The sequence below is a fragment of the Neoarius graeffei genome, chromosome 13 (genome assembly GCF_027579695.1).
Source record: "Neoarius graeffei isolate fNeoGra1 chromosome 13, fNeoGra1.pri, whole genome shotgun sequence".
In the NCBI taxonomy this organism is placed as follows: Eukaryota; Metazoa; Chordata; class Actinopteri; order Siluriformes; family Ariidae; genus Neoarius; species Neoarius graeffei.
The window spans coordinates 80,132,144-80,156,362 of record NC_083581.1 but is presented as its reverse complement, the minus strand read 5'-3'; the positions used below and the strand labels follow the sequence as shown (position 1 = coordinate 80,156,362).

Here is a 24,219-nt window from a genome sequence, read left to right as displayed (position 1 = left end):
ATGACGATTCTTCTCTTCTAAGAATCGGTTTTATGGCCAAATCACTTCACGAGCTGATTAAATTATTTACACATCAGTTTAACACTGAACGATATTTTACACACAAGTCAAGTTTATTTGTATCGCGCTTTTAACAATAAACATTGTCGCAACGCAGCTTTACAGAATCTGAATGACCCAAGACATGAGCTAATTTATCCCTAATCTATCCCCAATGATGAAGCCTGTGGCGACGGTGGCAAGGAAAAACTCCCTCAGACGACATGAGGAAGAAACCTCGAGAGGAACCAGACTCAAAAGGGAACCCATCCTCATTTGGGCAACAACAGACAGCATGACTATAACATTAACAGCTTTAACATGAAGTCAGTTTTGTTGATGTTATAAACTCTTCATTGATGGAAACTTGAGTGCAAAACTGTTCATGACAACTGCAGTCCTAAAGTTAGCAAGTCAACTGTAGTCCTCAGCCATAAAAGCATTACTGTAAGAGTCCAGAGCTTCCTCCAGGTGTGACTTTCAACTGTCCTCATGGGGCCGTCCTCCACAGGAGCGATGTGATGAGACTCCAACCAGACACAGGGCACCAGGATGGATCAGGCAGGTCCGAGGAGCAGAAGAGGTTCAGCATCTCAATCCCAGGACCGACATGTAACTCAGAGGGACAGACAGATCTTTGTTCTTGTCCTTTTTCACTAATAATCGACAGGATTGTTGCATCAACTGATTTGATTTCCATCATTATCTTCCTCAATGTCAGGTAACTTGCTAATGTTAGTAGAGTTGGCTTGCTTGATTAAGTGTTTATGAATTCGTTAATATTAATGTTACATGAAAGGGAAATTAAATGATGTATTTAGTGGCACTCTGTTGTTGCATTAAGTACTCTCTACTTGTAAACTTGATGACATCATTTTACAGCCTCATGTTTCCAGTATGAGGCTTTTGAGCTGCTTTGGTCAGGAACCTGATTGAACAACTCCAAATATTCTCTCACACACACACACACACACACACACACACACACAACTTGTGTTATTCACAACCCATCAATCACACAAAAAAAGTGGGCCGTTTTTTGTTTTATTTTGTTTCTTTTGGATAAAAATCGACATGATCACTGTGGATGGAATAAACATTCAGAAGTTTGCGTTAAAAAACCATGAATCTGCATTTTAACGCGGGCTTTTGTACAGCACATGCTTTTGACACAACACACGATGATGGTACAGAAAAACAATAATGTGGTGATACATTCAGATTAAAAATAAATAAATAAAAGGTCCATGTTTTCCAGCATGGAGCGATCAGCGAGGCTTAACATTACAGGAACATTCCACATCCCACCACTTTCTCTCACATTTCATCATGTTTTAAAATGATTTTGTGAAATTTGTGCTTGTAAAGGAAGATACAGGACAGAAATGACCGAGTGAATAAGAATAGTAAGTAATGTAATAATGAATAATAATTATTGTAGTGATAATAAGTGATGTTTCGTTAAGGTTTTGCTGTTCCATGGCGGTTTCTCAAGGGACGCTGGCGTGATGCTAAACTGGAGATAGGCAGAACCCCGTCCCGTTCCTTGAGCTGTTAGCTGCAGTGTCCTCGTAGCTTCAGTGCAAAACTAAAATAGCTATATTTTGGGCTAAAGAGTTTATATCTGTCTGAACCAGTCCTTTATTCCTGTTAAACACTACATCACTCTGTGGTTGTGAAATATTGGAAAATACAGCATTATTATATTATTTTAAATATTATAAAATTAATTTTATAGTCTCTTCTACACCTTTGACAAAAATCACAGGAGAAAATTTCACAACAAAGTCGTACGTCATCAGTGCTATTAATCAATAATTAAAATATGACTAAGTTAATTCTTTTCACTTTTCTACTCTTGCTTTATTAACTAACTAATCAGCCTCTGCCAGGTTTGTTGGAGGTCGTCGTGTTCTCGCCTCCGTTTATTTGTCTGTTCCCAGCGTAACTCAAACAGTCGTGAACAGATTTGGATGAAATTTGGTGGACAGCTTTAGGACGATCCTCGGTTCAAGCAAATTGAATTTGATGGTGATAAAATGTGGCTTGGTGGAAGTATGTACACTAACGAGTACCCTTCTAGTAATGGTATCTTTAATTAATTTTATGACTATTTGGCCATCGAATTCTCTAATCTGATTAATTCTGGTTCATTTCCTCTAGCAACTTGTCCTCCTTTAATAATGATAAGTTGTAATTCTAGGCAGACTAATTGTGGTAAAATAGGAATAAACGGCGCACTCCTCCAAGGATGTGCTGCTGTTATTGGAAAAGTATCTACTTGAGCTGCTGGTGACAGGAAGTCTGCTGTGTGTCGGGCCGCGTCATCATCGTCAGGGACGTCCCATCCTTCAGTGTCCTTTACAAATCTTGTCATAACGTTGTGTTTGCGTAAGACGAACTGAATAAAAAATTCCTGCTGGATTGACAAGTTTCAGAAAGGCTGTTTTTCTTTATATTAACATGTATTGTTCACCTATAAAGTGCTAAGTTTGTGCCTGATGCAGCTCATTTGCATTTAGTGACGCCCACAAGACTCCATAAATGGTCATGTGTGCAGCTGGGAGTACAAAATGAATGATCAGGGTAACATCTGGAAAAAGAAGTGGAAGTTATTTTGACTCACTTCTGTACCAGTAAAATTTCTGAAAATAATAATAAAGTACTAAATTTTCCATCAGCTTTTATTTTTGGGTTAGAGCGACGAGCGAACAGACCGGCCTGGCGTCTGTTTATACAGCCCCTTTTCTTTTGTCGTAAGTAAATGAATAGTTTAATTTCTCTTAGTTTCTAGGTTTGTGTTGGCTCGCTTTTTAATTTTTTTTTAATTATTTAATTTAAGTAATTGTATTTTTAAATTAAAATTTGTAAATTAATTCATTTAATTTTGAATTTTTAAAAAAGTATTTTCAGAAATATAAATGACTGGTTTTTACAAAATGCTCTCGATGCTCCTCTCAGTCCCTGACCGAGTGAACGAGGATGAGGTTTTCACGGACTCTCCAAAGCACTTCTATAAGTCGCTCTGTATCAGCGCTGTGAATGGAATAAAAACATGCTGTTTAAATTTACGGGATTCTCGCGAATAGCAAATTGTGTAAACACTCGTGCTAAAGATTTAGAAATCAATCCATCCTGGTCATTTCTGCATTGCATGCGTTCCTTAATAAAGATGATAAAATCATTTTAAAACATTGAAACTTTTTTTTTCTGAGGAAAAACTGTAACTTTTTATTAATTCACGGTTCAGTAATGCAGTTCCTGCTAAAGAACACTGTCACATCTTCAAATTTCAAACATCAACAATTCTTTTGTTATTCTTTATTTTTTCCTGATTGTGTGTGAGTTTAAGAACAGAACGAGCTTCACCTCGTTATTATTATTATTATTATTATTATTAATAAAAAAATTGCTCATTTAGAGTCTAAAGGTCTGAGTGCACAACCGTCAAGCGCTGCTTTGTATTTGATCAGTGATGTTTAGAAACAAAACAGATTTTTAAAATGTTCCTAGTTTGAGAACTACGAGGAACTATTTTACATCGTAATACATTAATATTACATCGTGTTTCATAACTGCTGGTATTCGGTTGAGCGCTCAGAGCGTTGGACCATTTTCATATTTGTCTGTTTGTTTGTTTTTTCCTTTCAGCCATCAGTTTGCTTTTGTCCAGACAGTCAGAGGACGTTGCTATTTCTCCCGACATCGTAACATTCATTCTTCTAAAAAAGTGCTATAGGACTAAAACACAAAGTGTAAAAAAGGCAGCTTCATTTAATATGGATAGGTTTCATTATTTTCACCAAAGACACAAAATCTCTGCGGAGAATCGTATGACGTCCTGTGATGATCACCAAGGACAGGGTTGTTATCATGGACGCTGTCCCTGGAGGCGGAGTCTGCTGAAGTAACCCATATCTTCTGAGGATGTTTCCAAGGCAACTCCATCACCATTACAGGTGATATTAAAGTTCAGCATGTCTGTTTTGACCTGGAGACACTTTAGATCCGTACTGAGATGGATTCTGAATCGTAAATCAGTGCTTAAGCGATATTACTGTGTTTGTATTTTGTCTTTTCACAAGATTTGATAATTGGTACATTACTAGTACAGTATTTTGTAAAAATCAGAAAATTTATTGATGGTTTCATTACAGGTTTGTTCTCAAATGATGCTCTATGCACTATTCTCACACTGTACATTCTGTTCTGGATTATCTGATACCTGGGTGTTTGACGATAAATAACCAAGCAATGGCATTTTGCAGATCATTGAATCTGCAAAGAAAAAAAATGACCAGCCAAAAATCTTCCCTCCTGATTTGCGTCTGTCTTGCTCCATGTGCCGTTGGACATTTTGAAAGCCACAATTTAGAGCACACTTCCTTTCCTGGTAGTTCTAGTACGTCATCTGCGTATGAACCTCTCACAGAGCTCACAATAAAAACTCCAGATCTGAGACACAGCGATCGTCTCTTTCATCCACCTTCTCTTTGTCTGGCTGCCAGCAGCCCGGGTTCAGAAACGATTGTTATGGTGCAGCGTACTGCAGTCCCAGTTAAACCCATCACACGAGCATCAGGGATCAGGACGGATTTCTCCAAACAAACTTGGATTAGATCGAGTTTTTAAAATGAACCCTTCCAAACTTTTGTCACGCAGTAGTTTGTTGTTTATCAGGATTTTCCCCCATATGATCAAGCTCTGATTAAACCCTCTGACTTAATGTTTCATTCCAAGGCACAATTTAAAAAAAAAAGTCCTTCTCTGCTCTTTGAAGGAAACCGGTGCAGTCAGTTCAGCCGTGTGTGCTGCACTGCTGCTGGAGTGATTTGGTCCTCCTGTAAATTAAAAAAAGCAAAAAACAAACACTGCAGTATGAAGCGTAGCATCCATGTGCACTGGAAAAAAAATCAAATATAAAACACGTAGAAGAAATGATGATGCTGTGAAGGACGTTGATTTGGATCAGACCTGTCCTGTTGTGCTGCTTCTAATGGTCTGTATCGATGCTGAACACCTCGCCGCAGTCCGAAGTGTGTGGAAGAGAATCAGCGCGTCTGGAAGGACTGCGTTCAGCAGGAAACCTGAAACATCGGCAAACACAAAACACACTCGTTAACCCTTGGTGCGGCCTAAACACCTGAACAGAATCACGACTCGCCAACCGCGACCTCTTGGCTGAAAACCAAACACTCAACCAGTACCAATACACACCACCCCCACACCTCACTGAAACCAAATCACTTAACCAGTACCACTACACACCACCCCCACACCCCACTGAAACCCAATCACTTAACCAGTACCACTACACACCACCCCCACACCCCAGTGAAACCCAATCACTTAACCAGTACCACTACACACCACCCCCACACCTCACTGAAACCAAAACACTTAACCAGTACCACTACACACCACCCCCACACCCCACTGAAACCCAATCACTTAACCAGTACCACTAGACACCACCCCCACACCTCACTGAAACCAAATCACTTAACCAGTACCACTACACACCACCCCCACACCCCACTGAAACCCAATCACTTAACCAGTACCACTACACACCACCCCCACACCCCACTGAAACCAAAACACTTAACCAGTACCACTACACACCACCCCCACACCCCACTGAAACCCAATCACTTAACCAGTACCACTAGACACCACCCCCACACCTCACTGAAACCAAAACACTTAACCAGTACCACTAGACACCACCCCCACACCTCACTGAAACCAAATCACTTAACCAGTACCACTACACACCACCCCCACACCCCACTGAAACCCAATCACTTAACCAGTACCACTACACACCACCCCCACACCCCACTGAAACCCAATCACTTAACCAGTACCACTAGACACCACCCCCACACCTCACTGAAACCCAATCACTTAACCAGTACCACTACACACCACCCCCACACCCCACTGAAACCCAATCACTTAACCAGTACCACTAGACACCACCCCCACACCTCACTGAAACCAAATCACTTAACCAGTACCACTACACACCACCCCCACACCCCACTGAAACCCAATCACTCAACCAGTACCAATACACACCACCCCCACACCCCACTGAAACCCAATCACTTAACCAGTACCACTAGACACCACCCCCACACCTCACTGAAACCAAATCACTTAACCAGTACCACTACACACCACCCCCACACCCCACTGAAACCCAATCACTTAACCAGTACCACTAGACACCACCCCCACACCTCACTGAAACCAAATCACTTAACCAGTACCACTACACACCACCCCCACACCTCACTGAAACCCAATCACTTAACCAGTACCACTACACACCACCCCCACACCTCACTGAAACCAAAACACTTAACCAGTACCACTACACACCACCCCCACACCTCACTGAAACCCAATCACTTGACCAGTACCACTACACACCACCCCCACACCTCACTGAAACCCAATCACTTGACCAGTACCACTACACACCACCCCACACCTCACTGAAACCCAATCACTTGACCAGTACCACTACACACCACCCCCACACCTCACTGAAACCCAATCGCTTGACCAGTACCACTACACACCACCCCCACACCTCACTGAAACCCAATCACTTGACCAGTACCACTACACACCACCCCCACACCTCACTGAAACCCAATCACTTGACCAGTACCACTACACACCACCCCTACACCTCACTGAAACCAAAACACTTAACCAGTACCACTACACACCACCCCCACACCTCACTGAAACCCAATCACTTGACCAGTACCACTACACACCACCCCCACACCTCACTGAAACCAAAACACTTAACCAGTACCACTACACACCACCCCCACACCTCACTGAAACCCAATCACTTAACCAGTACCACTACACACCACCCCTACACCTCACTGAAACCCAATCACTTAACCAGTACCACTACACACCACCCCCACACCTCACTGAAACCCAATCACTTAACCAGTACCACTACACACCACCCCCACACCTCACTGAAACCCAATCACTTGACCAGTACCACTACACACCACCCCCACACCTCACTGAAACCCAATCACTTGACCAGTACCACTACACACCACCCCCACACCTCACTGAAACCCAATCACTTGACCAGTACCACTACACACCACCCCCACACCTCACTGAAACCAAATCGCTTGACCAGTACCACTACACACCACCCCCACACCTCACTGAAACCAAATCGCTTGACCAGTACCACTACACACCACCCCCACACCTCACTGAAACCAAATCGCTTGACCAGGACCACTACACACCACCCCCACACCTCACTGAAACCCAATCACTTAACCAGGACCACTACACACCACCCCCACACCTCACTGAAACCAAAACACTTAACCAGTACCACTACACACCACCCCCACACCTCACTGAATACCAGTCACTTGACCAGTACCACTACACACCACCCCCACACCTCACTGAAACCAAATCACTTGACCAGTACCACTACACACCACCCCCACACCTCACTGAAACCAAAACACTTGACCAGTACCACTACACACCACCCCCACACCTCACTGAAACCAAAACACTTGACCAGTACCACTACACACCACCCCCACACCTCACTGAAACCCAATCACTTAACCAGTACCACTACACACCACCCCCACACCTCACTGAAACCCAATCACTTAACCAGTACCACTACACACCACCCCCACACCTCACTGAAACCAAAACACTTGACCAGTACCACTACACACCACCCCCACACCTCACTGAAACCCAATCACTTAACCAGTACCACTACACACCACCCCCACACCTCACTGAAACCAAAACACTTGACCAGTACCACTACACACCACCCCCACACCTCACTGAAACCCAATCACTTAACCAGTACCACTACACACCACCCCCACACCTCACTGAAACCCAATCACTTAACCAGTACCACTACACACCACCCCCACACCCCACTGAAACCCAATCACTTAACCAGTACCACTAGACACCACCCCCACACCTCACTGAAACCAAATCACTTAACCAGTACCACTACACACCACCCCCACACCCCACTGAAACCCAATCACTCAACCAGTACCAATACACACCACCCCCACACCCCACTGAAACCCAATCACTTAACCAGTACCACTAGACACCACCCCCACACCTCACTGAAACCCAATCACTTAACCAGTACCACTACACACCACCCCCACACCCCACTGAAACCCAATCACTTAACCAGTACCACTAGACACCACCCCCACACCTCACTGAAACCAAATCACTTAACCAGTACCACTACACACCACCCCCACACCCCACTGAAACCCAATCACTCAACCAGTACCAATACACACCACCCCCACACCCCACTGAAACCCAATCACTTAACCAGTACCACTAGACACCACCCCCACACCTCACTGAAACCAAATCACTTAACCAGTACCACTACACACCACCCCCACACCCCACTGAAACCCAATCACTTAACCAGTACCACTAGACACCACCCCCACACCTCACTGAAACCAAATCACTTAACCAGTACCACTACACACCACCCCCACACCTCACTGAAACCCAATCACTTAACCAGTACCACTACACACCACCCCCACACCTCACTGAAACCAAAACACTTAACCAGTACCACTACACACCACCCCCACACCTCACTGAAACCCAATCACTTGACCAGTACCACTACACACCACCCCCACACCTCACTGAAACCCAATCACTTGACCAGTACCACTACACACCACCCCACACCTCACTGAAACCCAATCACTTGACCAGTACCACTACACACAACCCCCACACCTCACTGAAACCCAATCGCTTGACCAGTACCACTACACACCACCCCCACACCTCACTGAAACCCAATCACTTGACCAGTACCACTACACACCACCCCCACACCTCACTGAAACCCAATCACTTGACCAGTACCACTACACACCACCCCTACACCTCACTGAAACCAAAACACTTAACCAGTACCACTACACACCACCCCCACACCTCACTGAAACCCAATCACTTGACCAGTACCACTACACACCACCCCCACACCTCACTGAAACCAAAACACTTAACCAGTACCACTACACACCACCCCCACACCTCACTGAAACCCAATCACTTAACCAGTACCACTACACACCACCCCTACACCTCACTGAAACCCAATCACTTAACCAGTACCACTACACACCACCCCCACACCTCACTGAAACCCAATCACTTAACCAGTACCACTACACACCACCCCCACACCTCACTGAAACCCAATCACTTGACCAGTACCACTACACACCACCCCCACACCTCACTGAAACCCAATCGCTTGACCAGTACCACTACACACCACCCCCACACCTCACTGAAACCAAATCGCTTGACCAGTACCACTACACACCACCCCCACACCTCACTGAAACCAAATCGCTTGACCAGTACCACTACACACCACCCCCACACCTCACTGAAACCAAATCGCTTGACCAGGACCACTACACACCACCCCCACACCTCACTGAAACCCAATCACTTAACCAGGACCACTACACACCACCCCCACACCTCACTGAAACCAAAACACTTAACCAGTACCACTACACACCACCCCCACACCTCACTGAATACCAGTCACTTGACCAGTACCACTACACACCACCCCCACACCTCACTGAAACCAAATCACTTGACCAGTACCACTACACACCACCCCCACACCTCACTGAAACCAAAACACTTGACCAGTACCACTACACACCACCCCCACACCTCACTGAAACCAAAACACTTGACCAGTACCACTACACACCACCCCCACACCTCACTGAAACCCAATCACTTAACCAGTACCACTACACACCACCCCCACACCTCACTGAAACCCAATCACTTAACCAGTACCACTACACACCACCCCCACACCTCACTGAAACCAAAACACTTGACCAGTACCACTACACACCACCCCCACACCTCACTGAAACCCAATCACTTAACCAGTACCACTACACACCACCCCCACACCTCACTGAAACCCAATCACTTAACCAGTACCACTACACACCACCCCCACACCTCACTGAAACCAAAACACTTGACCAGTACCACTACACACCACCCCCACACCTCACTGAAACCCAATCACTTAACCAGTACCACTACACACCACCCCCACACCTCACTGAAACCAAAACACTTGACCAGTACCACTACACACCACCCCCACACCTCACTGAAACCCAATCACTTAACCAGTACCACTACACACCACCCCCACACCTCACTGAAACCCAATCACTTAACCAGTACCACTACACACCACCCCCACACCTCACTGAAACCAAAACACTTGACCAGTACCACTACACACCACCCCCACACCTCACTGAAACCAAAACACTTGACCAGTACCACTACACACCACCCCCACACCTCACTGAAACCCAATCACTTGACCAGTACCACTACACACCACCCCCACACCTCACTGAAACCCAATCACTTGACCAGTACCACTACACACCACCCCCACACCTCACTGAAACCCAATCACTTAACCAGTACCACTACACACCACCCCCACACCTCACTGAAACCCAATCACTTAACCAGTACCACTACACACCACCCCCACACCTCACTGAAACCCAATCACTTGACCAGTACCACTACACACCACCCCCACACCTCACTGAAACCAAAACACTTGACCAGTACCACTACACACCACCCCCACACCTCAATGAAACCAAATCACTTGACCAGTACCACTACACACCACCCCCACACCCCACTGAAACCCAATCACTTAACCAGTACCACTACACACCACCCCCACACCTCACTGAAACCAAAACACTTGACCAGTACCACTACACACCACTCCCACACCTCACTGAAACCAAAACACTTGACCAGTACCACTACACACCACCCCCACACCTCACTGAAACCCAATCACTTAACCAGTACCACTACACACCACCCCCACACCTCACTGAAACCAAAACACTTGACCAGTACCACTACACACCACCCCCACACCTCACTGAAACCAAAACACTTGACCAGTACCACTACACACCACCCCCACACCTCACTGAAACCCAATCGCTTGATCAGTACCACTACACACCACCCCCACACCTCACTGAATCCCAGTCACTTAACCAGTACCACTACACACCACCCCCACACCTCAATGAAACCAAATCACTTGACCAGTACCACTACACACCACCCCCACACCTCACTGAAACCCAATCACTTGACCAGTACCACTACACACCACCCCCACACCTCACTGAAACCAAAACACTTGACCAGTACCACTACACACCACCCCCACACCTCAATGAAACCAAATCACTTGACCAGTACCACTACACACCACCCCCACACCTCACTGAAACCAAAACACTTGACCAGTACCACTACACACCACCCCCACACCTCAATGAAACCAAATCACTTGACCAGTACCACTACACACCACCCCCACACCTCACTGAAACCAAAACACTTGACCAGTACCACTACACACCACCCCCACACCTCAATGAAACCAAATCACTTGACCAGTACCACTACACACCACCCCCACACCTCACTGAAACCAAAACACTTGACCAGTACCACTACACACCATCCCCACACCTCACTGAAACCAAAACACTTGACCAGTACCACTACACACCACCCCCACACCTCACTGAAACCCAATCGCTTGACCAGTACCACTACACACCACCCCCACACCTCACTGAATCCCAGTCACTTAACCAGTACCACTACACACCACCCCCACACCTCACTGAAACCAAAACACTTAACCAGTACCACTACACACCACCCCCAGACCTCACTGAATCCCAGTCACTTAACCAGTACCACTACACACCACCCCCACACCTCACTGAAACCAAATCACTTAACCAGTACCACTACACACCACCCCCACACCTCACTGAAACCAAATCACTTAACCAGTACCACTACACACCACCCCCACACCTCACTGAAACCAAAACACTTAACCAGTACCACTACACACCACCCCCAGACCTCACTGAATCCCAGTCACTTAACCAGTACCACTACACACCACCCCCACACCTCACTGAAACCCAATCACTTGACCAGTACCACTACACACCACCCCCACACCTCACTGAAACCCAATCACTTAACCAGTACCACTACACACCACCCCCACACCTCACTGAAACCCAATCACTTAACCAGTACCACTACACACCACCCCCACACCTCACTGAAACCCAATCGCTTGACCAGTACCACTACACACCAGCCCCACACCTCACTGAAACCCAATCACTTGACCAGTACCACTACACACCACCCCCACACCTCACTGAAACCAAATCGCTTGACCAGTACCACTACACACCACCCCCACACCTCACTGAAACCAAATCGCTTGACCAGTACCACTACACACCACCCCCACACCTCACTGAAACCAAAACACTTGACCAGTACCACTACACACCACCCCCACACCTCACTGAAACCAAATCACTTGACCAGTACCACTACACACCACCCCCACACCCCACTGAAACCAAAACACTTAACCAGTACCACTACACACCACCCCCACACCTCACTGAAACCAAAACACTTGACCAGTACCACTACACACCACCCCCACACCTCACTGAAACCAAATCATTTGACCAGTACCACTACACACCACCCCCACACCTCACTGAAACCCAATCACTTAACCAGTACCACTACACACCACCCCCACACCTCACTGAAACCCAATCACTTGACCAGTACCACTACACACCACCCCCACACCTCACTGAAACCAAAACACTTAACCAGTACCACTACACATCAACCCCTAACCCTCTCTGAAGCCCAAACACCCAACTGGTGCCATTACTCAGCAACCCAAAACCCTTGCTGGATCCCAAACATCTGACCTTCAACACTACACAACAACCCTAAATCCTTATCAAAACACCTGATCCGTGACATTACTGTAGGTACAGTCTGTCTAAGAACTACAACAGTCCCTTTAAGGACTACATTTCCCATCACCAGCTTCCGTGTTGACCTGCGTCACGCGGGGGCGGGATCACCAACGTCACATCCACCATGAAGGCATAAGTAACAAAATGTTTCCACTTCCTCCTCTTTCCGTCTGGACTCCAAGCCGTCTGGATACAAGGAGGATTCGCTCCACGAGCAAACCCAAAATAAGACGTCTTTTCTTCTCTTTCTTGCAAGATCCACGATTCAGCGCGATTTCTTTGTTTACCTTTGGCCACGGTAAAAATCCAAAAATCGCGCGATCTAACTCAAATGAGTTACAACCGGTTTTTATTTCTATTATCAAGTACGTACCAAACTGCTGCCAAGCAGTTAATTTAAAAGTTAGGAGCGACCGAAATTCCTCCTAATTATAATTCTGTGCACATTGTTTGATCAGAGACTTACTTTTTATCACGAGCGACCACGCGTCGGACCAAGAAATCCTCTGCTTCACGGAAGGCTTCATAATGGTGAAACTCCAAAGTCTCGGAACATCTCTTCATAATTTTGCTAAAGGCAAGATACTGAGTAAGACTGGCATTTGGGCAGATAAACCTAGTTTTAGGAATTACCGTATTTTTCGGACTATAAGTCGCACTTTTTTTCATGGTTCGGCTGGCCATGCGACTTATACTCCGGTGCGACGTATATATGTTTTTTTTTTCACCGTGGAATAACTGGAGCTGATGCTGAGTCTGACGCCAGCCACGCAGAAGAAGAGGAAACGGTGCTTCATCTGCCGCTGGAGTTGGCAGAGTTGTTCAGAAGCGACACCGAGGATGAGGAATTCAATGGATTTGCTGATTTGGAGTGAAATCGTCAGCTTGATAAACTTGATTGACCTGTGTTTTATTATTAATGATAGGCCTATAGTTATTTAAATAAGTTATGTAATGGGCGGCACAGTGGTGTAGTGGTTAGCGCTGTCGCCTCACAGCAAGAAGGTCCTGGGTTCGAGCCCCGTGGCCGGCGAGGGCCTTTCTGTGTGGAGTTTGCATGTTCTCCCCGTGTCCGCGTGGGTTTCCTCCGGGTGCTCCGGTTTCCCCCACAGTCCAAAGACATGCAGGTTAGGTTAACTGGTGACTCTAAATTGAGCGTAGGTGTGAATGTGAGTGTGAATGGTTGTCTGTGTCTATGTGTCAGCCCTGTGATGACCTGGCGACTTGTCCAGGGTGAACCCCGCCTTTCGCCCGTAGTCAGCTGGGATAGGCTCCAGCTCGCCTGCGACCCTGTAGAAGGATAAAGCGGCTACAGATAATGAGATGAGATGAGTTATGTAATGATTTTAGGCAGTGCTTAATTTGTAAAGTGGGAGGTCCCGGAACGCAGGAGGTGGGCGGGTCCGGCAACTCAAAAAACAAAAAAAGGCGGGGGGTGGTTTACTATAACTTTACGCACACGCGCTTATTGTGTGTGTAAAAAAAAAATAATAATATCAGACATTATGATCTTAGAAAATGCTTTAGTGACGAACAGTTACAGACAGTAATATGTCGTGACATGTTATAAAATATTATTTTTTATTAGGCTATATATTAAATTATATATTAAATTTATCTTCTAAAATAACAGACTGTACTCATATCACAACCGGTTTATTTCACCATTGGAGATCAGATCACACAAGACATGAGTTAAATGACTCATTTTAAGGATTTAAGTAGGGGATTTAAAAGCAGTGCCAGCGGGACTTCGTGGCTCAAGTGGGTAAGGCGCCATACCATAAATACGGTAGCTTTTATTGAACTAGTGTGAATTTAAACTCAGGAACGTTTTAATTGTTACACTGTAGACACGCAGCGTGTTGAATTGATTTTTGTTTTAATCTCTCAGTTGTTTAATAGACAGGCTGTGCATGCTTCTCTATCTTTTCTAACACCTTAATTCCATTCTTATACATATCTTGACCTCATCAAGATTTCAGTGGATTTAGTAGTTATGAGCTAGCTTCCCTTTTGTCTTAGCTTAGCCACACGAGGTTAATCTAGGCCTACACGAACACATGGTCACCAGGCCTCACCAGGCCTGACACACACAAACATGTGGCCACTCACAAACACACCTTAGCTAGCATTCCTTTGTCTTAGCTTAGCCACACGAGGCTAATCTAGGCCTACACAAACACGTGGCCACTCACAAACACACCTTAGCTAGCAATCCATGCAATCCTTTGTTCTCCTCAAATCCCACGTGGTGATCCCTACACCACGTGGACACACACGAACATACCTAGCTAGCATCCCACGCTAGCCTTCTGCTCAGGCCATAGGGCCTTTCACACACACAAGCACACATTAGTAACATGTGGTCGACTCCCCCACGTGGCCACCACTCACAAACAGACCTTAGCTAGCTTTCCTTTGGCTTAGCTTAGCTACACAAGGCCTCACACCCACAAACACACCTTAGTTAGCAACAGAGCTAATCCTTTGTTCTACTTAGATAACACCCCTTTGTCTTAGCTAGCAACCAAGCTAGGCCTCCACCACGTGGACACACACACCATATCATATTTGTATATAATGATTCCAACTTATTATCCATTTTTATCTTTTTTTTTTTATAATAAATTCATTTATTATTGAAACTGTGTATTTATTTGTGTTCCAATATCTTTGAAGTCCCCAATCTCCAAAGAATTCTAAAAGGTGCATATGATTTATGTAATATGGTAAGTGATCATAATAATTTGGAATATACCATAATTTAGCTGTTTGGTAATTTATTATTAAGCACCAAAATTAATGGTATTAATTAATGAGACTGATTAATGAGACTGATTCCATGAAAATGATTCACTGAAAACGATTCAAATGAGACTGATTCAATTTTAATTATTAACCTTCAGATTTAATGAGATTGATCACTCAATTACCCAAATGCACCTACATTACTCACAAACCCCAAACCTTTACTGAAATCCAAACACCTGACCCCCAACACGATGCAGCAACCCGTAACTCTCTTGCTGAAACTCAAACCCATGGTCTCTTTGTTATTTGTTGTGTTATGTTTTACTTCTCCCAAGAGGTTTCACAAAGCATAACGCACAGAGGAGCATGCGAATGGAGATTATCGCTCACCTGCTGTGAGTGGGACTGTAGGCTCCAGCAAAGGACTTTTGGGACGTTGGTGTTATGTCTCCATCTACTTCACTCTCACTCCGCCCCAAGTCTGTATTAGCGTGCCAGTTCGTACCCCCGCTAGCTGTAGAGGACACTGCACTCGGACAGAGGATGGTGTAATGATGATGCAGGAAATTGGGTTGCACAGATGGTGTAGAAAATGATTAATTATTACTTCGGTGTTATTTGGAAATTAAGAGCGCTCCTCTTGATTAATTTTGTTATTTCATACCACGTTTAATACAGCATTTTATAAAGTGGTTCAGTGGTTTTTGTTTTACCTGATGAATAAGAGCTGGTCCTGCTGGATCTACTGAATGGAGCTGGTAGTGTTTGATAGCCCAAATGATGTTGGTAGCCTCGATCATATTCGTAGCCGTAGACTGGCCTCCGTCCTGCGGTGTTGCGGTTGTACCAGCCTCTCAGATGCTCTACAACTAATGCTTTCTGCATGCTTTTAGCCAAAAGTTCATTCCTGCTTCTCGGAGGCCTTAATGTTGCATAGGGATTGTGCACCATCCCATAATTTTTGCTGCGCCCGTTTCCGTGGTACCCATGTGCATGGTATGAGGGGTTGACATTATAGTGTCCTTCAAGTTCGTTCTCATATATATAAGCACCATTAGCATTGGCATTAGCGTAGGGCTCATAGTCAGCAGTGGCATAGCCGGGTACGTAATAAGCAGCAGGGCTGTATGGTGTACGAGGGTGTGTGTGCGTGTGAGTGTGTGTGTGTGTATGGTGGGGCACCAAGTTTGGCATGCTGCCCGTGCTGTGTTGGTGATGGAGGGATGAAGGGATGAGGTATGGAGGAGTGGAAGGACATGGAGGACCAAAATCGGCGCTGGACACACTTGTGCAAGACGAACAGTCGTCCAGGACCTCGGTGCTGTTGCTACGGCGACCTGGAAAAACGGATCTTTCCGAACCGGAATAACAGAGGAAATTCGACTGAGACTCCAGGCTTCCACTGCGGTGCCGAAACGCGTGGGCTGGACCCTCAGACCTGCCGGTTTAATAAAGAAATTATACACAGAAGATGCTTTTAAAAGGGCAGTAGCTGCTTAAGTCACAAATTTCATGTTTGTGTACCCGAGCTGGCTGCTGCTGTAGGCGTTACGAGTCATGGCGAGGGTCTGTGCAACGTTATGGAGCTCCGCCTGCCTGCGAGGGACGGTTTTATACGGACTGCTACTCGCCGAGGAGGCATCATGAGACGTGTAGTACAAACCAGACTGAACATCACGCTCCAGTCTATAGGTACAAGGAGGAGACACAATAAAAAGAAAAAAGAGAACACATTCATAGAAGAAGGCCATATCGCACTGAGGACCCACACCTGCTCAGCGCCGTGTCGTGGTGTGTGTCGCTCTCAGAGGATCGTCTCTGTGTATCGTAGTCCAGGCTGACCGCAGGTGGAGCGCTGAGTAACGGAGAGCACTGCAAGGAGCGAGATCGCCGCTGCTCTCTAACATCATCTACACACACACACACACACACACGGCAGAACCAGTCAAACATGACATTTGTTTTTAGCAGGTTGGTAACTGTAGAAAACAGTTTATTCATAGGCAGAAGGGTTGGTGATAATCATCATGATGTTTCAAGACATTTCTGTAATACAGCTGCACTCTGGGTTTCCTAATGACTGACTACCAGCAAAAGAGCAGCGCTGCATTTAAAAATAAACCTTTAAATCATTAGTTTGATGCTATATTATTTAATGATCTCATAATTATGAAAAAACTAGAAAGATGCCAAGTGCTTTTTTTTTTATTTTTTTATTCTTGAGCAAAACTCTGAGTGCTGTGTATGTAAACGCTTCCTGACCTGCAAAAATATGAAATGCTCATTAAATCATTTTAACCAAGGGCTGTTTTTTTAATTAACAAAGTACAAAATTGTTCTATTGCTATCCAGCTAGCTGTGCGATTCCATTAAGTCACGTTAATACACTCACTGGTCACTTTAATAGGAACGTGTTGTTGGTTCTAAGATCCCTGTTCTTGACTGCAGGAGTGGAACCCAATGTGTTCTTCTGTTCTGCTGTTGCATGCTGAGATGCTTTTCTGCTCACCACGGTTGTAAAGAGTGATTATATGAGTTACTATATCCTTCCTGGCAAAAAAGCTCGACCCAATCTGTCCATTTCCCTCTGACCCTCTCTTATCAACAAGGCGTTTGTTTACTTTCCACCCACAGAACTGTCGCTCACTCACTCAGTGTTTTTTGTTTTCTGCACCATTCTGTGTAAACTCTAGAGACTGTTGTGTGTGAAAACCCCAGGAGATCAGCAGCTTCTGAAATACTCAAACCAGTCCATCTGGATCAAACCAACACCCATACCACAGTGAGAGAAAGTCACACTGTGAGATCACAATGTTTCCCGTTCTGATGTTTGAACATTGTGAACATTAACTGAAGCTCGTGATTTGTATCTGTGGGATTTGATGTGGAGGGGTCGGCTGATTACAGAACTGCAGGTGGTGTATTATGGGTGTTCCTAATAAAGTGGCTGGTGAGTGTATTTCCCAGTGTCTCATACTGAGAAGGAAATAAAAGTGGATTAAATGCAATAACGCATAAAGCAGTGGCTAATCTGAATGTTTGTGCCAAAAGGTTTTAGCATGATTTAGCAGATATTTGGAACTAAATGGAGAAGAAACAGTATGTTGTGTTTAACAAATAACTCTGATAAAAATGCGAACAGAAAGGTTTAGCAAACTGCTGAGGTAAAGATTTTCCTTACAAACTGAATGCATGTTGTCAAAATGTTAGCAAAGCTAACATTTAAAAAAAATATGTGGCAGAAATCCTTGAAACACACACACACACACACACACACACAGTGGTGCTTGAAAGTTTGTGAACCCTTTAGAATTTTCTATATTTCTGCATAAATATGACCTAAAACATCATCAGATTCTCACACAAGTCCTAAAAGTAGATAAAGAGAACCCAGTTAAACAAATGAGACAAAAATATTATACCTGGTCATTTATTTATTGAGGAAAATGATCCAATATTACATATCTGTGAGTGGCAAAAGTATGTGACCCTTTGCTTTCAGTATCTGGTGTGACCCCCTTGTGCAGCAATAACTGCAACTAAACGTTTGCGGTAACTGTTGATCAGTCCTGCACACCGGCTTGGAGGAATTTTAGCCCGTTCCTCCGTACAGAACAGCTTCAACTCTGGGATGTTGGTGGGTTTCCTCACATGAACTGCTCGCTTCAGGTCCTTCCACAACATTTCCATTGGATTAAGGTCAGGACTTTGACTTGGCCATTCCAAAACATTAACTTTATTCTTCTTTAACCATTCTTTGGTAGAACGACTTGTGTGCTTAGGGTCGTTGTCTTGCTGCATGATCCACCTTCTCTTGACATTCAGTTCATGGACAGATGTCCTAACATTTTTCTTTAGAATTCGCTGGTATAATTCAGAATTCATTGTTCCATCAATGATGGCAAGCCGTCCTGGCCCAGATGCAGCAAAACAGGCCCAAACCATGATACTACCACCACCATGTTTCACAGATGGGATAAGGTTCTCATGCTGGAATGCAGTGTTTTCCTTTCTCCAAACATAACGCTTCTCATTTAAACCAAAAAGTTCTATTTTGTTCTCATCCGTCCACAGAATTTTTCCAATTGCCTTCTGGCTTGTCCACATGATCTTTAGCAAACTGCAGACGAGCAGCAATGTTCTTTTTGGAGAGCAGTGGCTTTCTCCTTGCAACCCTGCCATGCACACCATTGTTGTTCAGTGTTCTCCTGATGGTGGACTCATGAACATTAAAATTAGCCAATGTCAGAGAGGCCTTCAGTTGCTTAGAAGTTACCCTGGGGTCCTTTGTGACCTCTCCGACTATTACACGCCTTGCTCTTGGAGTGATCTTTGTTGGTCGACCACTCCTGGGGAGGGTAACAATGGTCTCGAATTTCCTCCATTTGTACACAATCTGTCTGACTGTGGATTGGTGGAGTCCAAACTCTTTAGAGATGGTTTTGTAACCTTTTCCAGCCTGATGAGCATCAACAACACTTTTTCTGAGGTCCTCAGAAATCTCCTTTGTTCGTGCCATGATACACTTCCACAAACATGTGTTGTGAAGATCAGACTTTGATAGATCCCTGTTCTTTAAATAAAACAGGGTGCCCACTCACACCTGATTGTCATCCCATTGATTGAAAACACCTGACTCTAATTTCACCTTCAAATTAACTGCTAATCCTAGAGGTTCACATACTTTTGCCACTCACAGATATGTAATATTGGATCATTTTCCTCAATAAATAAATGACCAAGTATAATATTTTTGTCTCATTTGTTTAACTGGGTTCTCTTTATCTACTTTTAGGACTTGTGTGAAAATCTGATGTTTTAGGTCATATTTATGCAGAAATATAGAAAATTCTAAAGGGTTCACAAACTTTCAAGCACCACTGTACATGACCAGACATCCCAGTTTGACCGGGACAGTCCCGATTTTGAGTTGCGTGTCCCCAGTCCTGACAAAGGTCCGTCGGGACGCTGAAATGTCCCGGTTTACACCAAACACTAACAAACTGCCCCGGTTACAGTGATCATATATAGCCAACGCGATGCCAATAAAGCTTCTAGCAGTTCAGCATCAGTGTGCGCGTGCGCGCAGTCAACCTTACAATGTATATATTTGTACAATGTTACAATATAGCGGCTGCGTTATAACGGGTTTTTTGCGACAATGCCGAACGGATGAGCGCTGGGCGGAGATGTTCACGCACTTCAAGAGTCGGGAGATTCCTTACAGCAATGTCAGCCAGCTTTGCCAGTTTGCCATGTGCCTACCTGGCACCAATGCTCCAGCTGAGCGAATATTTTCACTCATGAGCAACACCTGGACTGACGAGAGGAATCGCATGACCGCGCCTACTCTCGAAGCCTTGCTCATTACCCGGGCCAGTTTCGACGATACTTGCTCACAGTTTCCCAGCAGGCTCTCGGGCAATAAAGCGCTACTGGAGCAAATTCACTCATCATGTAAATATATGCAATAAAATGGCATCTTCTTTAGGGCGGGTGGGTTGGGTGGCTGTGTTTCTGAAACATTTTTTGTTGTCTTTCATCTGTTTCATCTGTCTTTAATCTGTATCACAGATTGTCTTGACTTGTTTGATGCTGTTGTCAACTCAGGGTTCACGTTTTCAAACTAGTTAATAGCCGACACTGGTTAAGATTAAACAGAGGCATTTTGGGTAAAGGTTCGGAGGTGACAACGATTAGGCTCATGCGCTCATTCCTGTTACAATGCATAGCCTATTGTTTAAAAAAAAAAGTTCATCGCATAAAATGTTGATGTTAATATGCAAGCAATGCATTTTCTTGGCGTTTTCACAAAGGTGAAATAAATCAGTTGAAGTTTAGGCTATTGGCCGATTCCCCATCATCACACCTGCTGTCTGATTTTCTTACTTTAACTGAATTGTGATAGAAGTACATGTAGATAACAAGAAAATACTTGATTATTCTCTGAAATGTTGATAAAAGTGAGCTTCTACAAAATGATAAAGGCACCTGTCTGAGCCGGTTTGAGCCGCGCATGTTTACATCAAAACGCGCGTGTGTGCACGAGTATCACGGTCACGCGCAAAGTGTCCCGGTTTTAGACTCGGGGAATCTGGTCACCCTAACACACACACACACACACAACACACACACAGAGAGAGAGAGAGAGAGGAGGATTTTTAAATCAGTATCTGTGAGGAAAACTTGAGCAAGCTGCTAACTTCCGCCATGTTCGTTAGCATGTGGGAATGTTTGCAGGAGAAATGTTTTACGAGCTGCTCATTAGAACAGTGATGAATTTAATGCTGAAGGCCAGAAAGATTTGTGTTTAGCTGCAGAAATGACCGGGTTTTGGCTTTATTTCTGCACTTACTGTCATCCAGAGGAAGGCTGTCAGAAAGGGAGCTGCATTCTGACTGACCCAGTTCTTCTGTAAAAGAGAGAAAGATATTGATATTAGTTATATATAGCAACGTGTGTGTGTGTTTGGGGATTCACTAAACCATGAAGAAACATGTTAAGACCAAACAGCGTGAGCATACTTTCAGAAAAATCCATCATGGACTTTCGCACAACACTCATTTTGCTTAAAGATGATTTCATTGCTTCACAATGTACGCATACACAGATTTAACGATGTATATACACCAATCAGCCATTACATTAAAACCACTGACAGGTGAAGTGAAATAACATTGATTATTATTAGTATCCATACAGGACACATTTTCCATGGAATAAAAACATGTTCTATTCCCTTCTAGCGGGTTTCATTCATTTGGTTTGATAGCATGCAATATTGTTAGCATATCGCTTATCCTACATGCATTACATCACTCTACCCAATGGAGAATGAGCGTTGAATATCCATCCATCCATCCATTATCTCTAGCCGCTTTATCCTTCTACAGGGTCGCAGGCAAGCTGGAGCCTATCCCAGCTGACTACGGGCGAAAGGCGGGGTACACCCTGGACAAGTCGCCAGGTCATCACAGGGCTGACACATAGACACAGACAACCATTCACACTCACATTCACACCTACGCTCAATTTAGAGTCACCAGTTAACCTAACCTGCATGTCTTTGGACTGTGGGGGAAACCGGAGCACCCGGAGGAAACCCACGCGGACACGGGGAGAACATGCAAACTCCACACAGAAAGGCCCTCGCCGGCCCCGGGGCTCGAACCCAGGACCTTCTTGCTGTGAGGCGACAGCGCTAACCACTACACCACCGTGCCGCCCAGCGTTGAATATGGTTTACGATATTGCATGGTTGTCAAGACAACATGACATCACATGTCAGAGATGTAAAACTTCTGCACTAGCGAGTGACTGTGACAATTTGTAAAGAAACATGGCTGCCAGGTTTGCTTCATTAAATATGAAAGATTTTCAGAGAATTTAGAAAGAGAAAGACGTGTTGAACACCCGAAAGGAATGTATAATAATAATAATAATAATAATAATAATAATAATAATATTGGCTGGGTTTTTTTCGTGGTCTATCAGATATATTCCATTCAGTCGAAGACTTGTTCAATATCACGCTAGCTGAATGGAATATATCTGATATAGTACGAAAAAAAGCCAGACAATATTATTTAAATATCTCATTACAGTTGAACCTGTCGAGGGGCGGGGTTTATTAGGCAGCAGGAGAACAGTCAGTTGTTGAAGTTGATGTGTTGGAAGCAGGAAAAATGGGCGAGTGTAAGGATCTGAGTGACTTTGACAAGGGCCAAATTGTGATGGTGAGATGACTGGGTCTGAACATCTCCAAAATGGTCCATCTTGTGGGGCGTTCCCGGTGTGCAGTGTTTGGTACCAAACAAAAGTGGTCCAAAGATCCAAAGGACAACCAGTGAACCAGCGACAGGGTCATGGGTGTCGAAAGCTCACTGATTGATTGATTGATTGGCATGGGGCATGAAGGCTAGCTCATATGGTCCAGTCCCACAGAAGAGCTACTGTAGCACAAACTGCTGAAAAAGTTACTGCTGGCTAAAACAGAAAGGTGTCAGATCCTTACACTCGCCCATTTTTCCTGCTTCCAACACATCAACTTCAAGAACTGACTGATCTCTTGCTGTCTGATAAACCCCGCCCCTCGACAGGTTCCACTGTAATGAGATAATCAACGTTACTCACTTCTTCACCTCTCAGAGGGTTTAATGTTATGGCTGATCAGGGTATATTATCCCACAGCTTTGATGAATTCTCAGTTCTATTTGGTCACAAGTTGTTGATTAATTTTCTAAACCAGCAGCTCTGACAGTACTGTAGCTGCAAATCACAGGTTTATATTAATACAGTTGATTTCGTACAGTACCATTTACAGGAACAACTTTCACAGAGACTTGGATTGTGGATGCTCTTCATAATTTGT

The 24,219-nt window shown here is 44.6% G+C and overlaps 1 protein-coding gene across 1 annotated transcript in view; it reads right to left on the bottom strand.

The window, feature by feature from the left end:
* Window positions 1-1,028: 1,028 nt before the first annotated feature.
* Window positions 1,029-24,219, bottom strand: part of frmd4bb (FERM domain containing 4Bb) — a 76,109-nt gene continuing 52,918 nt past the window's right edge. The window contains exons 17-23 of the mRNA XM_060938607.1: window positions 22,204-22,260; window positions 17,620-17,758; window positions 17,373-17,534; window positions 16,562-17,286; window positions 16,239-16,374; window positions 5,014-5,126; window positions 1,029-4,880 (exon numbers count right to left, since the gene is read on the bottom strand). Of these exons, the coding sequence (XP_060794590.1) occupies window positions 5,033-5,126; window positions 16,239-16,374; window positions 16,562-17,286; window positions 17,373-17,534; window positions 17,620-17,758; window positions 22,204-22,260 (1,313 nt within the window). The 3' untranslated portion in view covers window positions 1,029-4,880; window positions 5,014-5,032. The remainder of the gene's footprint in view (window positions 4,881-5,013; window positions 5,127-16,238; window positions 16,375-16,561; window positions 17,287-17,372; window positions 17,535-17,619; window positions 17,759-22,203; window positions 22,261-24,219) is intronic.